The sequence below is a fragment of the Mus caroli genome, unplaced genomic scaffold (genome assembly GCF_978045245.1).
Source record: "Mus caroli unplaced genomic scaffold, Mus_caroli_1 scaffold_2, whole genome shotgun sequence".
Classification (NCBI taxonomy): domain Eukaryota; kingdom Metazoa; phylum Chordata; class Mammalia; order Rodentia; family Muridae; genus Mus; species Mus caroli.
Genome location: NW_028227257.1, coordinates 15,318,869 through 15,336,852, shown reverse-complemented (window position 1 = coordinate 15,336,852; position 17,984 = coordinate 15,318,869). Strand labels below are relative to the sequence as shown.

General features: G+C 43.6%; 1 protein-coding gene across 1 annotated transcript; it reads right to left on the bottom strand.

Moving 5' to 3' along the window:
• Window positions 1-518: 518 nt before the first annotated feature.
• LOC110286714 (WAP four-disulfide core domain protein 15B) lies at window positions 519-6,223 on the bottom strand. Its single transcript, XM_021153294.3, has 4 exons — window positions 6,145-6,223; window positions 1,407-1,572; window positions 1,106-1,263; window positions 519-603 (listed from the first exon to the last, which is right to left on the bottom strand). Exons 2-3 carry the CDS (start codon window positions 1,489-1,491, stop codon window positions 1,106-1,108), a joined length of 243 nt encoding a protein of 80 aa, XP_021008953.1. The 5' UTR covers window positions 1,492-1,572; window positions 6,145-6,223; the 3' UTR covers window positions 519-603.
• Between the last annotated feature and the right edge of the window lie 11,761 nt (window positions 6,224-17,984).

Sequence of the window (17,984 nt, the reverse complement as noted above, 5' to 3'; positions counted from 1 at the left end):
GCTGACCTCGAACTCAGAAATCTGCCTGCCTCTGCCTCCCAAGTGCTGGGATTAAAGGTGTGCGCCACCACACCCGGCACAATTGTCATATCTTAATGATTTGTTCCCCTTATTAGCATGTAGAAACCCTGTTTATCTCTTTAGTTTGAAGTCTCATTTATCGGACAGCTGATATCCACTGTGCCATCTCCACTACAGTAGGCAGCATCTTCAAATTATGATTCAAAACACACCTTTCCTTCCCTACAGTCATGCATCTTGTCAAATCAATGAAAAGTATCTAATAACTAACATGTTCCTCTCATGAAATTAATCCTTCCCTGTGTTCTCCATAAGAGAATTTCCTTTCTCTTTTGTGGGCATTCTTTCAAGTATATATTGCAGTGCGGGGTTGTAAAACTTCCATATTTGTAAAGTCCCAGCTTAAGGTAGTTTTTTTTTTTATTGCAAGAGAAAAACAAATACACAACACTTTATTCCTTTATTTTATACTCATATTAACAAGCACTTAATCTTTGGTTTCAGGATGGGCCTCTCCGAGGAGGAAGCAGAGGCTGGCTATCCTCAGCTGAAACTCAATCACACGTGTCTTCTCAGGTTTGTCTAGAAAGAACAGAAATAAGAACAGATGTAAACCATGCTGGAGACATCACCATGCTCTGGATCCTGCTATGTGTTCTCGTTCCATGAACGCTGAGGTGTGTGCTGGCAGCAAATTAAGGGCTAAGAGTAAGTGGTTCTGTAAGTGCCAAGTAAGAAATTACGATTTCAAAACCCCTTTATAATTTAAGGTATAGTGTGAAATGCTTCGTTGCTATAAGATGTGAAAAGAGGCCACTGAAAATAAGCCTAAGAAACATTCAGTAGTAGTTGGGGAGCTTTGGGGATTATCCTATGCAGAGGTGGTTACCCAGGAACAGCCGATACCAGCCCATGCAATGAGGGATGCCTTTTCTGAGGATGAGGGCAATCTCTGGATAATTCTAATTAATTTAGATGCTCTGATTGCCATGCTGTCTAGAGATACAGACAGATCGCAGCTGCCTTTGACTCCACACGCATTTCTAGAAGGAGCGTGGCAAATAGCGTCTTAGGGGCCGCTCACCTATTCTGGGCTCTCCCATGGATCCACACAGCGCATCTGGCAGTAGAAGAAGCAACACTTCAGGGCGTCCTGGCAGCCTTTATCACGCCTGCATTTAGGTATAAGGATAAAGGGGCAGGGAATCCGATACTCTGGGCAATAGCCAGGTTTGGAAAAAACTGCAAAAGAATATCACAAGATGAGTCTTGGGAGCGAACAGACTGTGAACCTTCACCTTGAGCATCAAGTACCAAGTAGTTCCTTGGACTTCTCAGAAGGAAGGTTCCCCGACCCAAGCCACCCCAGGAACACTGTGCCTCACCGTTCTTCTTCTTTATTTCAGGTCGAGCCATGTTACAGCAAAGCAGAATGGTCACTGCGAGTAGAGAGAGGCCAAGCAGCTTCATCGCCCAAGAAAACTGTGCAGGTGAGCGTGGGGGCCAGGTGCGGTTATGTCAGCTTCATGGGAGTGCCGCCCTCAGAAGGACCTGTGGTTCACAGAGTAGGGCAGCAGAATTAACAGCTAGATGTCCTAGGACCTAGGTGGACTGCCCTTTTCTTCAGGTTTGCTTCATTCAGGACATGAGGGATCAGGAAGAGTGAAAGATTTCTTTCCAGACTGTGCATCAAGACTGGCCAATCCTTGGAACAACGACTCTGCAGTTAAGAGCGCTGGCTGCTCTTCCAGAGGAGGTCTTGAGTTCGATTCCCAGTAACCACATGGTGGATCACAACCATCTGCAATGGAATCTGATGCCCTCTTTTGGCATGCAAATATACTTGCTGACAGGACACTCACATATTAAAAACAAAACAAAAAGCCAAAAACCATAAATAAATAAATCCTAAAAAGGCTGGGTAACCCTTCTCTTCTTACTGGACATTCAGAGAAACCAGGACCGAACCCCTCCTCACAGCCGTCATCTGGGGGCATTCAGAAGTTTACTTCCCACCCATCAGCCTTTAAACACCAGCTATGACATCACAGAAACGAGGGAGAACGGCCTTCGAGCAGTACACTATTTAGACTTATAAAAAAAATGTCTTATTTACAAGGAACATGATTCTTAACCAATATTTTATTTCTTAATATCTTTTTTTTAAATGTCTTCATTTATACGTAAAAGCTTCAGTTGTTAATGAAGTTAAAAGAAACATCTAACTTGAGTTCATTCTGGACCCCTGAATCTAAACACAAACAATGTTCTGGTTCTTTCTGCACGCCTGTGAAACTGTGAAGTGCTTGTTATTTTTTTAAGTTGGGAATCTACTCATGTGGACAATGACCAAAATAGAGCTTTTAAAAACAACAACCAACAGACAAACAACCAACAAACAAACAAAAACAGCTTTGTCCCTGCCTCCAGGAGACTTGGAACCTAATGTGGAAACAAAACCTAACCTTTTAAAAATATCTGTCTTTATTTCTAATTTCATGGATTATGTGTGCCTATGCATGGGAACATGTGGGTCCAGATGAGCCATGGAGATGGGAAGAGGGCGTTGCATCCTCCTGGAGCTACGGTCATAGGCAGCTGTGAACCTCCCTTCATAGCTGTATTCACTTTTCCTTTCAATGCCACTCTGGCCTAGAAGGCTTAGTTTTCAAAAGTTTGTTATTCACAGCAATTTTAGGGTGCTCCAATATGAAAAAAAGATGCACTGTGAAAGGGAACTACATTGTAACCTTACTTTAAATTTAAAGTTAAAAGTTCTACACAAAAACAGATCCAGTGAATTTTGTTGTACTTAAAAATAGCGACAGAATATTAGCGCAGAAGCTCAGAATCCTTTTTAGAAGGGGGAACAAAATACCCATGGAAGGAGTTACAGAGACAAAGTTTGGAGCAGATCCTGAAGGAACGACCATCCAGAGACTGCCCCACTTGGGGATCCATCACATAAACAACCACCAAACCCAGACACCAGGCAGATATGCTAACTAGAGCTAGCTGACAGGAGCCTGATATAGCTGTCTCTTGTGAGGCTCTGCCAGTGCCTGGCAAATACAGAAGTGGATGCTCACAGTCATCCATTGGATGAAGCACAAGGTCCCCAATGAAGGAGCCAGAGAAATACCCAGGGAGCTGAAGGGGACTGACTGAAGCCCCATAGGAGGAACAACAATATGAACTAACCAGTACCCCCAGAGCTCCTTGGAACTCTACCACAAATCAAAGAAAACACACGGTGGAACTTGTGACTCTAGCTGTATATGTCGCAGAGGATGGCCTAGTCTGTCATCAATGGGAGGAGAGGCCCTTGGTCCTGTGAAGGCTCTATGCCCCAGTATAGGGGAATGCCAGGACCACGAATGGGAGTCTGTGGGTTGGGGAGCAGGGGGAGGGGAGGGGATAGGGGATTTTTGGAGTGGAAACTGGGAAATGGGATAACATTTGAAATGTGAATAAAGAAAATACGTAATTAAAAAATAGTGATATAGCCTGAGCAAATAGGTCCCCCAACCCCCACCCCCACCCCAGGAACATGTGGCTGGTTGAAACATTTAAATTAAGTCAATGGGATGATTCTTGTTAATAGAGAAGTTAGGAAATCATGATAATTTCCATGTGAACTATAGAATATATAAAGTATCTGTGATGACACAGGTTAATAATTCAAGAATTCTAGCTTGATGGTCTCATTAACCCCACAGCACACAACAGCACTTGAGGACTGGGAATTTGGAAGCCATTCTCTCATCAGAGCTATGAAAATCCTGACAACACTTTGGGAAACAGACAAACAAATAAACAAACAAAACCCAAATAAACACCATTTTGGAAGTGGGGAATTAAAGTTTTGCAAAGATACAAAGACTGGAATGAGTGACTCTCACCAAGAAAAGGAAGCCCTGTAGCAATTCACTTGTTATTTATCTAGCTATTGCCATTAAAGACTGGGCAGCAAGAGGGCTCAGAAGAAAAGGAGGCTTGCAGTCAAACCTCATGGTCTGAGAAGGAAGCCCAGGAGCACACATTGTGGAAGGAGAGAATCGACTCCCACAGTTCCACAGTTGTCCCCTGACCTCCACAGCTGTGTGTATGTCCTGTCACCCCCCAAATGTAAGCCAAGAACCGAAAACAACAGCTGCCTCTGTAGTAGCTATGATGACCAGGAACCTGCTCCAAGGGAGGATTTTCACCTTGATGTGCTCACGATTTTAACTACACAGCACCTCCATCAGAGCCTGCATTCAGATCTTTTGACTCCGTTGAGGGTCTGTGAAGGGAACGCTACTCCAAGAACACAGCTTTTTACCTCACAGGTATTTCAGGCTGTGAACCCAGACGGAGCCACAGAAGCGAAGGAGAGAATGAGATGCTTCGGAGTTGTATTTGCCAGGTGTGGGGATGCCATCCGTCTGCCGGTACTCGCATGTCACACATCTGTCTGTACCTCCATGCATGCCGAGGATAGACTGGGTGCTAGCTCATTCATGACTGAACTTAACTGCTGTGCAGCAAGACCATGCTAAAAGGCTTGAAAACACGACTATAAACACCAAAGCTGGGGGGGTACGGGCAGGTACTTTCTGCCAAAGGACTCGACAGCTCAGGGAGTTACAGCGAGTGTTGGCAGATAGGAGGAGTGGGAGCAATTCACAGGGGAAAAAGACAGCCTCCAGAATGGGAGGAAGGCTTTGCCAGATACACGTCTGTCAGAAGGTTCATACCCAGAGCATAAAAATACGTAGAACAAATTAAACAATAAAAAAAATCCAGGCTGGGTATGGTGGTGTACACCTTTAATCCCAATACAGGGGAGGCAGAGGGAGGGGGTTCTCTCTGAGTTCCAGGCCTATGTGGTCTACATAGTGAGTTCTAAGCCAGCCAGAGCTACATGGTAAGACCCTATCTCAAAAACAAAACAAACAAAACCACAAAATAACCAACAAAACCTGCAGGAAAACTCTCCATTCAGCTATTGTCAAAAGAAGCATAAATTGCCGATCAATGTACGGCTGATGACAGCTTTGGTTCTGAAAGGTCTCCTGTGAAGAAAGGTCTCAGGGGGATTTTGCATCTCTCTAGATCGGTGTCAGTCTTGAGAGCCACAAAATTCCAGTATGCTGCTAAGCCAAGTTCAAAGTTCATGGGATTCCTTCCCCTTTGCCCCCACAGAATGTGCTGCCTACGTCATGGCCTTAGGGTGTCCCCAGAACCACAATGGCAGTAGTAGTCACACAGGGATCATTGCTCACAGTCTGCAGTGAACTGCTGAACAAACCCCCTACAGAAAGACATTCTCAGATGATGCCAGAATGCAAAGATTGGAGCATGTGCCCAGCAATTCAAGGCATGGATGCAGGATGAAGATCAATAGCAATCAGGAAAACCTAGCATTGCCTACTGGAGAAGATAAGATGCCAGAGACTGAATGGAAATACAAAGGCAATATTAACTCCACAGTAACTGAAAATATCTTTTAGTTTAGGAGATGCAAAATGAACTCCGAAAAAAAATGAAAGAAAATAATTCCACGTTTGATTGAAGAAATTTGTCAAAGAGATTCATAATTAAAAATTCATACAGAATTGCCTAAGATGGAAAACAGTCACACGAAATGACGCATGTGCTACTGTGAGCATCATTAGGTCTGATGGAACAGAAGAGCCTTGGACGGAGCTCGGGGACAGACGGCTTGTGAATGCACTCCCTGTGGCAGAAGGAGCAGAAAGGAAGAGGAGTGCTGCCCTGGCGGCATGGAAAGGGCGAAGGTTTGTGTCAGCGGTGTTCAAAAGAGAGTAGACAAAATTATTTACGTTTTAAATCTTTCAGGAAACAATCCCAGGAAAGTTTGCAAACCCAAGGAAAGTTATAAATGCCCAGATTCAGGAGGTCAAATTTTTTCTATTAGGGTCAGTCTTACACTATGACCTACTCTGATCAATGCGCCAAAGATCAAAGACGAAGAGAGGGTCCAGAGGTGGTGAGAGAGAAGAACATACAAGGAGACTCCAGTGGGAGTTTCAGGAGACTTCCTAGAGACATTGTTATGGGCAGGATGAGATACTCAATGTTTCCCAAGGGAGAGGGATACAAATGAAAACTACTCACCCAGCAGAACTGTCCTCCGTATTCGAAAGAAAGCTAAAACTCTCCTGTAGAAATACACGTGGAGGGAGGTTGTCCCCACAAAACCTGTTTTTCAAGGATGGCTAAAGAGGGTTCATGAAGCTGAACAGAAAGCTAATCATTAATCAAAATTATGCCGCGTTTAGATGTGAACAAGCTGAACGGTAGCAAACAGAAACGAGAAAATGAAAGAACGGAGGTGGCATCGGATAAAACAGACTGGTCCATGGTGGTCGTGAGACAATAAGAGCATGGGTATTCGTGATGACCTTAGTAGCTTGGGGAACTTTGCTAATCCCTTGAGGACCTGAATGGAAATAAGCAGAGAGGGTTAAAAACATCGCCAGCCTGTCAGTGTGCCACACCGGGACGTTAGCCTTCTTGTACCCGTGCCCTAAGACTTACCCACGAAGAAGATGTAAATATTCAAAACATGTACATAACATGATGTTGTCAACCATCTGAACTGAAGGGAAGTCAATGAAGTGCTGGGTGAGATGTGGCACCAGTAGACAGGACTTGAGTAACATATGGATAAATTTCATCTGAGTCATGTGTAAAGTGATCACTTCAAAAAAAAAACATTGCAATATATCAATACATTTATCTCAAGTTGTCATGGAGCAGTCTTCAGGAGAGGCCACACAGGCCCACCAAAAAAGTTCAGTGTGATCACAAGGATTGAAATCACAAAGGTGTCAGTAAGAAAAGGGAAAGAAGAAAATAAATAGAAAGAATTCACATAGGTTCAAATAATAAATGCTCCCAAGCACAACTAAAAAGAGAGGACGATTTGTGATCAGTGGAAGAGACTAATAACGTAGCTTTAAAACCAAGGACAACACATGCCTTCGAGATGGCCCACTGCTCAGAAGCACTGTTGTGCCTGGGTTTGATCTCCAGATTCCATGATGGAAGCATTGTCTACACACACACACACACACACACACACACACACACACACACAGAGAGAGAGAGAGAGAGAGAGAGAGAGAGAGAGAGAGAGAGAGAGAGAGAGAGAGAGATTAAAAATAAAACAGTTAACACACACTAAGGAAATTAACAGAGCCCAAAGCTGACAGTGGGGAGGAAATAAAGATGAGGAGATCCAAGAATAAAGACCAGAGAGAGAGGGATAACAGATTGTTTTGTTTCTGCCTTTTCTAAGTCTACTGTGTATCTTCCTGTTTTCTTACCTTGTTCGGTGTATAACTTCGTTAAAGGCTTCTCTTGCAGCTAGTTGTGATCTTTTTTTTTTTTCAAAGTGTCTTTTTTTATTGGATACATTTCTTTACTTTCCTGGCCCCCCAAGCCCTTTATCCCATCCCTCCCTCTGCTTCTATGAGGGTGTTCCCCCACTCACCCACCCACTCCCACCTTCCTGCCCTCACATTCCACTACACCAGGGCATCAAGCCTTCACAAGAGCAAGGACTTCTTCTCCCATTAATGCCTGACAAAGCCATCCTCTGCTACATATGCGGCTGAAGGCATGACTCCCTCCATGTGTACTCCTTGGTTGGTGGTTTAGTCCCTGGGAGCTCTGGGGGATCTGGTTGGTTGATATTATTCTTCCTATGGGATTTCAAACCCCTTTTTTAGCTGTGATCTTAAAGTCAAAGGTCCTTTCACCCCTTTCTCTTCTATTGGCTTGTTGGACTACCCTGCTAGCTGGGGACAGCTCATGCTCGCTGCTTCCATATAGAAAGAAGGTCATTACAGATTCTGTAGTTTAAACAGATTTTTAAAAAGTTATTAGTCTGTGATTTATCAATCAATTAATTATTGTGTACACATCTTATGATATGTGGGAGAGGGAGGGACACAGGCGCATGTGTCCTGGCATGCATGTGGGGGAGCCAAGAGCAAATCTGTGGAGCTGATTCTCTCCCACAGTGTTTACCTGGGGATTGAACTCATGTCATCAGTCTTGTGTGGCATGTGCCTCGACCTGTTTCACTATCTCACCAGCCCCAAAGTTATTTTTTAAAGTTAGTAAACACAGCGATGGGTTTTATTTTGGCATTCTGTTCTCATTCATTCCCCCTCCCCCTGTCTGTGCTCCTGTAGCCTTCTTTTCTCTGGTCCTTTCCTCTGTCCGAATAATCCTCTTTCCTGTGTCTGAATAGTCCTCTCTCTTCTTCCACAGCATGCTAATACCATCAGTCCTTCTCCTCCTCTTTCTTCCCATTGTCCCTTTCTATGCTCATGCTCTACACTCTGTATAATAAAACCTAGGTCCCACCTGTGATGGAAAACAGGCAGTGATTCTCTGAGTCTTACTCTGTTTAGAACAGTTATCCCTAGGTCCACCCGTTTCCCTGCCAATGTCTGAGAAACTTCTATTGTGCACAAGTTCTTCATCACAATAGAAATGATGGACATTTCTCAGTTGTTGTGTAATGCTAAGTGCAGTAACAAACATGAATGTGTGTGTATATACGTGGAAGGCTGACTTGGAGTCCTTCAGGTGTGTAGCCAAGAAAACAGCTGGGTCAAACAGTGCTTCTATTTGTAGTTTTTGAGGAAGCCCCACAGTGGCTTCCACAGTGACTTTCAGTTTGTGTTCCCATCACCAGTGTGTGAGGGCTCCCTGTCTCTACATTCTCCTTGGTATTTATAGTGTTCTGTCTTTAAAAATCTCACTTATCTTACAGGAATGAGGTGTGTCTTAGTTAGGGTTTCCATTGCTGTGAGGAGACACCATGACTAAGGCAACTGTTATAAGGGACAACAGTTAACTGGGGCTGGCTTGCAGTTTTCTGGGGTCAGTCCATTATCATCCTAGCAGGAAGCATGGCAGAGTCCAGGCAGACACAGTGCTGGAGAAGGAGCCAAGAGCTTTACATCTTTTTCCAAAGGCAAACAGGAGAAGGACACTGTCTTCCAGGTTGCTAGGAAGAGGGTCTCAAATCCTACCACAACACGCTTCCTACAATACGACCGTACCTCCTAATCCTGACCCTCCCTGGGCCAAGCATATTCAAACCACCAGAAGGTAGAATTTCAGGGTAGTTTTAATTTGCATTTCCCCAATGGCTAAAGAAGTTGAACACTTGTTCGGATATCTGTTCTTTTGGTAACTGTCTATTTAGTTCATTGGCATATTTGATTTTTGCAGTTTCTTATATATATTCTAGGAATTAATCTCCTGTTAGATATATTGTTGGCAAAGATTCTTCCTTCTCTGTAGCCCATCTTTTCATTCTGTATACTTTCCTTTCCTGTAAAGAAAGGATTTAAAAAACATTCCTTTTAGGTTATTTTACTTTATGTGTAGAGTGTCTTGCGTGCGTGCGTGTATGTGTGTGTATGTGTGTGTGTGTGTGCACTGCGTGCATGCCTAGTGACTTCAGAGGTCAGACGAGGGCATCAGATCTCCTGGAACTGCAGTTACAGATTGCTGTGAGCCACCTGGGAACTGAATTTGGTTCTTTGCACCATGGAACCTTCTCTCCATGTCTCCATGCAGAGGTGCTTGTAAATTCCATGTAATCGCATTTGTTAGTTCTTAAGATTGTTTCCTACTGGAGTTCTTTTTGAAGTTTTATTGTCCATGTCCATATATTGAAATGTCTTTATTTTTCCTTTAGTGGTTTCAAAGTTTTTAGGTCTTGAATAAGATCTCTGACCCATTTTAAATAGATTTTCATGGAGGGTGAGAGATACGGATCTAGTTTAATTCATTTATGAGTGGATACACAATTTTTCCACATCATTTGCCTTTTTCCTGTGTGTTTTGTTTGTTTGTTTTGGGCACAGTTGTTGAAAATTAGGAGGCTGTAGCTATGAGGTTTATGTCTGAGTCTTCAATTTCTCTATTGGCTTCTGGCAATTAACTCTCTCTTGCTACTCTGGGGCCAGAGCTGAGGACTTCTGGCAACTGACTGCTGATAACAGCAGGGGATAGAACAGGAAGTTAACCACTTCAGGCTTTTGACTCTTTACCTCAGGGGCCTTTGGCTGACAGCAAGAGAGAGAGAGAGAGAGAGAGAGAGAGAGAGAGAGAGAGAGAGAGAGAGAGAGAGAAAGTCAGGCGCACACACAGGTACATGTTTGTGTTGTGGCAGTCCATATACACATTTGTGCACATGTGTGTGGCTAGAAGTTGATGTTGAGAATTTCTTCCATTGCTCTGCCATCTTTCATTTTTGAGACAGGATCTTTCGCTGAACCTAGAACACATTAATTCTGGTAGGTGGCTGGCTAGTGAGCCCCAGGGGTCCCCATGTCTCTGCCTTCCCAGCACCGGGGTTACAGGTGCGCTGTCACGGGCAACTTTTTACGTGACGGTCAGGGATCCGAACTCAGATCCTGGTGATTTGTGCAGCAAACACTTCACCAACTTGAGCATCTACCCCACCTCCCTTTATCCCCTTCTCTTCCCCGAAAGCAGATTTCATCTTTGCAAAATTTTCTTAAATAACAAGTGAGGCTGGTTTGAACACTTAAGCATGACTTTTTTTAAAAATGCTTTTTCTTTGCATTTCTAATGAGAACATCCATTTTGTAGCTGTCTTTTCTTCTTTTGTTTTGACTATTTTGGTTCACATTGTATCAGTATGTTTTATTTTTCAACACAGTTAAGGTATATTTTCAATGGGTTAAGGTGTTTTAAATAAAGGAAATTAATTGCAGTGAACAGGAACGTACAGACGCATAGTATAGTCCCCAGTGACTGGAAGATTCCAACAGGAAAGCTGTCTGCCCCCTGGTAGACAAGTTGTTCCTCCCTCAGTGCTTCTAAGATTTTTATAGTTTGATTTTATCATTTCTTCTTCCTCAACTCCTCTCAGAGGCTCTCCACTTTCCTACCCACTTAACCTCATTTCCTCTCTGCTTCTCTCAAAACAGAACAAACCAAAACAACAATAAGCCAAACACCAAAATCTGAAGATCAAAACAAACAAACAAAAAGAAAGAAAAATAATAAGAATTTAAAGTATGCTAAAACAAACCAAACTGGACCAAAACCAACAGCAAGAAAGGAATCAACAGATGAATGAACAAAGAGCCAATTTCCATGAGTCCATTTTGTGTTGACCATGAGCCCGGGGCATAGGGCCCGCCTGGGATTGTGGCTGATTCTCCCTCTCCTGGTAGGCATCAGTTGAAAATAGCTTCTTAGTTGGGGCTGGGACTCAATGCCCACTTCCTTTCTCAGCACAGGGATTTTGTCTGCTGTGATTCTGTGCAGGTGTTGCTTCTGCTGCCCCGGCCCCTGTGAGTTCTTACGCGAATCGGATGATACACGTTACATCTGGAAGATTCTGCCCACTTGGAGTCATCTGTCACCTCTGTCTGTCATTGCCTCTTAGTGAGGTGACCTTGGGTATCACTACTCTCACAGCTGTGTCATACTGCCCAAGGATGGCAAGAGAAAGATGCCAGAGAGCTGGCCAAGAAAGATGACGTCACAGAAACAGATCCTGGGGCAAGGCTGACAAGGAGCCCAAATCCAGGTCAGGATGTGCTCAGCGCGACCTAGTCCAACAGCAACAGAGCTCTGTAAGAAAGGTCCTGACTACAAGTTTATGGTCTTTGAGATGCTAATTTTGGGGTTCCCTGGTGAGGAAGCCCTCGAGGAACAATTTAATAAAGATCTTACCAAAGTGCTTCAAAACACTGAACCTTCATTCAGTAACTTACACCAGAAACACAATGTGTGGAGAAGATCCAGCCACTGGCAAAGATGCATGAACAAGTTAAATGGGCTGTACATTCATGAAATAAACGTATTTCATAATAAATTTACATTTAAATTTACATTTTTTACATTTAAAAATAAATGTAGAAAGGAATAAAATGTATTAAATAAAAATCTAGGGTGGTGGTTGCCTGGAACACATGTATATTCTGATGTACCTTAATCATGTGTACTTTAAGAACCACTGACCCCTACTCGTGTGACAAGAGATTAATATCTGGAGACTTTGGTAAGCAATAAAAACTAAGCTTTAAAAATGAACCCATCAGCTGGGTGTGGTGGCGCATGCCTTTAATCCCAGCACTCGGGAGGCAGAAGCAGGCAGATTTCTGAGTTCGAGGCCAGCCTGGTCTACAAAGTGAGTTCCAGGACAGCCAGGGCTACACAGAGAAACCCTGTCTCGAAAAACAAACAGCCTGTTTATTCTTTGTGTAGAGAAAGGCCATTGATTTGTTTGAGTTAATTTTATATCCAGCTACTTCACCGAAGCTGTTTATCAGGCTTAGGAGTTCTCTGGTGGAATTTTTAGGGTCACTTATATATACTATCATATCATCTGCAAAGAGTGATATTTTGACTTCATCTTTTCCAATTTGTATCCCTTTGATCTCCTTTTGTTGTCGAATTGCTCTGGCTAGGACTTCAAGTACAATGTTGAATAGGTATGGAGAAAGTGGACAGCCAAGATATAAGATACAATTTGCTAAACACATGAAAATCAAGAAGAATGAAGACCAAAGTGTGGACACTGTGCACCTTCTTAGAATTGGGAACAAAACACCCAGGGAAGGAGTTACAGAGACAAAGTTCGTAGCTGTGATGAAAGGATGGACCATTTAGAGACTGCCGTATCCAGGGATCCATCCCATAATCAGCTTCTAAACGCTGACACCATTGCATACACTAGCAAGATTTTGCTGAAAGGACCCAAATATAGCTGTCTCTTGTGAGACGATGCCGGGGCCTAGCAAACACAGGAGTGGATGTTCACAGTCAGCTATTGGATGTATCACAGGGCTCCCAATGGAGAAGCTAGAGAAAGTACCCAAGGAGCTAAAGGGATCTGCAACCCTATTGTTGGAACAACATGATGTACTAACCAGAACCCCGGAGCTCTTGTCTCTAGCTGCATATGTATCGAAAGATGACCTAGTCGGCCATCAATGGAAAGAGAGGCCCATTGGACTTGCAAACTTTATATGCCCCAATATAGGGGAATGCCAGGGCCAAAAGAATGGGAATGGGTGGGTAGGGAAGTGGGGGGCGCTATGGGGGACTTTTGGGATAGCATTGGAAATGTAATTGAGGAAAATATGTAATAAAAATATTAAAAAAAAATTTAAAAAAAGAAAAAGAAAAACAAACAAACAAACAAACAAACAAACAAAAGTGATCAAATGATAGCTCTCAAAAGAAGAAGCACAGATGACCCACTAATATATGGACAGGTTTTAAAAGCAATGGTTCAGTGTACCTTAAAATCATGGAAATGTTTACATAAGTTATTTGATTTTCTCCTTCTCCACTGTCACGATAGCTGTTATGAAGAAAACAGCTGAGGTGGATTGCTAGCGTGGCTCCAAGGGAAGAGAATGCCTACCCATTGCTGGTATGCATGCAAACTGGTGCAGCCCCTGTAGAGGTTAGTACGAAGGGACCTCACCCAGGTATGCCATTCCTGGGCATATATACAAAGGGACCAAAGCCATTCACACTACAGAGATACCTGCACACCCCTATTACTGCTTTAGTATTCTTAATCATGGTAGCTGAGGTATGGAAGAAGCCCCAATGCTCCCCACCCCCCATCAGACGAACAGATAAAGAAATTCAGGTACATATCCACAACGAGATTTTATTTGGAGGTAAAGAATGAAAGTTTGTCTTTGGCTGGAAATAGATAGAAACTATAATATTAAGTGAAGCAAAATGGACCCAGAAAGACTAATGAAATGTCCTGTTTCTGCCTGTCCTCTGTGCAAGCATCCTTGGGATTCCATCTCTCAGGGCCTGCTTTCTCTAATGCACAATTGTAAGGTGTATGCACACGTGATCTGCCTGCCTGCCTTAGTCTCCACAGCACTGGGATTACAAAGAAGCACCATCATGCTTGATAGATTTACATGGATGCTGGGGCCATGCATGTGAGGTGCCCCAACCCTCAAAGAATCCTTTTGAAAACAATACCAGTCCGTTGGGTTTGGTTGTCCGTGACTGTCATCCTAAGCACTAGTGAGGGACAGGAGCATCATAAGTTCAAGGATGGCCTAGGCTGCTACATCCACTCCAGTAGTGACAAGCCTAGAAACCTGGACGCACTCCCGAGGCGAAGTTCATGGAAACTTAGTCTCCTGGAACCATGGCATCCCATATAACAAATGCTCCAAACTTGTCCTTGCAAATGGATCTGTGTGCTTTCTTTCAGTATTGTTTTATTATAGGTACCTCCAAGCAATGACTTGCCAAATACCTAAGTAAAATTGAACTTTGCTTCCTGGCTTTCACCAATGTCCTAGGTAGTCCTTGAGCCAACCCTGGGCTTGGAATTCAGTAAGAATGTTACCTATTCAGTAGCATTCAGAATTACCTCTAGTATTGTAAGAGAGATAGAGGAACTAGAAGGTTAGCTAGAGCAGAACTCCCTAATTAGAACCATGACTTGGGTGTGAAAGCCCTTGCCCCAGGAGTGTAAAGACCTCACACCTGGCTTCTAAGACTATGGCTGACCTTAGATAGAACTGACTTTGTCTCAGTTGTTTTATTGCCCAGTTCCTGCCAGTCTTTATGTTTGCATTCCTCTGTTTTGTGTAAGAGTCATTGAGCATCCCTTAACCTCATTATTCCTTGATGATGTGTCACCTAACTTCCCTATTTTCTTCTGTATTAAAAGTTTGGTGCTCGATTTGGCAAATTACATTCAGATACACACTCTCTCTCTGTGTCCATATTTGTTTGTCATCCGCACCAACTCCTTGCTCGCCTGTAACCGGAACCCTAAGTTTTCCTGCAGATCGAGGACCAACTGAGGTCCATCTGCAGCACTAGGCAACACAGTAAGATCCAATTTATCCTGTATTGGACACACCCCTTCACTGGCATTGGAATCCACTTTTTCGGGATTTTGACACAGACTGAAGATCAGCTGCTCTTTGGTAATCCTCTTGGACTCCAGCACCTTATCAGGAGAGAGCCATTGTTAGAGTATTCAGATCACAGCCTAGAAGCTGCCCCCTCTGCCCCTCCCACCACGCTCATTCTCTCCAGTCTGTTAGAGAACCCTGACTCATACACTGGCCTGCCTTGAGCTTGCTACGCGGCTGGGGTGAAGGTGACTTTGAACTTCCGGCCAGCTTGCCTCTGCCTCCTGAATGTTGGTAGTGCGTGTGTACACTTCATGCTGCAAACTGAACCCTGGGCCTCGTTCACGCCCAGTAAGCATTTTATCAGCTGAGTTAGTCGCAGCACCAGCGCTGGCTATGATTTGTTCTCACATCTGAAGATTTATATATTTTACCTCCCAAGTTTTCTGCCTTTTAACATCCTACTCTCAAAACTAAAGCTATTTATTTACTATCACTTAAATAGTCTACAGTAATTATGATGCGTTGATTCCGGGCAAAACTATTTTCCATCTACAGATTGTAAAAATATGTTAAGTAATACACTTTCATAATAAAATTATGGGACAAATGCTGGATAGTTATGTACAATCCAAAGTGGGGAAAATACAAGGAAATATGGTTCCATGTCCCCCAAACTTTCAAATTAAGAATGTCCAATTCCATTCTGTTCTATTATTTATTTTAAAATGTGTGATTTAATATTCACACATGCATATAAGGTGATAGAAGGTGTTTTTAAATCAAACCTAGTCCTCATTCCCTCCCTTCAATTCTTCCCCCCGTTTCCAATACAGTTTTCTTTCCCAACTTCATGTTCTTTCTACTCAGGGCCTCTCTCTCCCACTAAGCCCTTTTAGTGTTCCTGATATGTGCTTGGGTGTGGGACCACCTACTGTGTGCTTGGGTGTAGGACCACCTACTGTGTGCTTGGGTGTGGGACCACCTACTGTGTGCTTGGGTGTGGGACCACCTACTGTGTGCTTGGGTGTGGGACCACCTACTGTGTGCTTGGGTGTGGGACCACCTACTGGAGCAAAGGCAGTATCTCTTGTTCTCTCCCCCTGCCCACCCCTCCAAAATACACAGGTGATTTTTCTTCCCAGTCTTAGTCACTGTTCTATTGTTGTGAAGAGACGCCGTGCCCAAGGCAACTCTTAGGGATGAAGAGGAGGAGAGGATAGGGGAGGAGCTGTGTGAGGGAGGGGCTGGGAGGAGAGGGGGCTTTGATAGGGATGTAAGATAAATAAATAAATAAATAAATAAATAGAAAAAAGAAAGCATTTGAATGGGTGGTTGCTTACAGTTTTAGAGGGCTCACCCATGATTATCATGATGGGAAGCAGACAAGCATGACGTTGGAGCAGTAGCTGAGAGCTTATATCCCGATCCACAAGCAGCAGGCACAGAGAGACACTGGACCTGGCATGGGCTTCTGAAACGTCAAAGCCTATCCCCAGTGACACATTTCCTTTAATAAGGCCACACTGCCTAATCCTTCTAAATGTGGGGACTAAGCATACAAATAGATGAGCCTATGCAGGGTTGAGGGGGATGGGTGGGACATTCTCATTCTAACCACTACATACCCCCAGCAGCCCTCAATTGTCTGTAGCTCCTCAGTTGAGAGGTGAGACTTCAAGAGACCCTATGCTAAGATGTGGGCTGACTTGGTATTGCACAAACTTTGTGCATGCAGTCCAAGACGCTCGGTGTTCATGTATGCAACTGTGATGTCGTTGCAGTTGACGCTGTCTCCTTCAGACATCTACTCCCTCTGGCTCTTTTAATCTTCCTGCCTCCAGGCCCACAATGACTGCTGAAGGCTTCACTCTTTTATCCTCTGCGTGTTGACCAGATGTAGGTGATGATCTCTTTGATGATCACCGTCTATTGAAGAATGAAGTCTCTGAGGTGAGAGTGGAGATAGGCACCAATTTATGGATATAAAGATTAAGAACTTTGGGAGTAGCTTATTACTGGGTCCATTTAACAGAACAACAGTAGTAGGCTCTTCCCTATGGCCTATGACCTAGCCAGCCACAGCTTTTGGGTGCAGTTAATGGTACCAGGTATTGATTTCATCTTGTGGAGTAGGACTTAAGTCCAATCCACACCCATAATATCAATTCCACTATGGCTCTAGGGGACACACATCACCAGGCCAGTTTTGTTATTCTAATTCGCAGGATTCACAGATGGGTAACAGTGTTGATGACATTTCTCCCCTAGTATGCACGCATAGCACCTTTCAACACCGAAAGCTAGCCAGTAGGATGAAGCTTGCAAGTCAGTACACAGAGTGATTTCTCTGTCCTGTGACTTAGATGTGTGTGGTCTTCAGATATGTGATAGAGTCTTACCATTGAGTTGCAGAGGGTAACTAGGAGCAATGGCAATAGTATTGTGTGTGTGTGTGTGTGATCCCAGTGGTCAACAATTCAAAAAGAGGTAACCTATACTTGGCATGGGGCTTTTTGTTTGATAGCCTATGGTGTCTGAGTGAGATATTGCTCCTCTATTACACTCCCTCTGTCCACTCTGCTTTAAGACTGCAGAAGAATTCTTGTGTTTCCATCCAGAGGTGGTACCCAAAGCTTTTGAATCGACAGCAAAGGAGAGCTTCCTCTTTGTACCTAATGAAGTGACTAAACCTTCCAGAGTAAAATTAGCAGTAGCTCTGTGACCTGCACATTCGTTTCTGTGTCTGTGGCACCAGGGGCAAGTCTTCTTAAAAACACGCTCCTTTTTCCATAAGTATCAAATGTATTAGTAAGCAACCTGTCAGCCCAAGTCCTAGACTACAGAAGTCCTAAGAAGTCCCAAGTCCTAGTACTACAGAAGTATGATAGCCTTACTTGATTTCACAAAGTTAAAGATAATTGGAGGAAACTTTCCCACGTGGAAATGGTGGGCTTATGCCCAGAAAGAAAAGCAAATTTAATAGAAAATCGATATGTTTCTTATGCTTTTGGTTATGAGCCCAGTCTTTAGTGG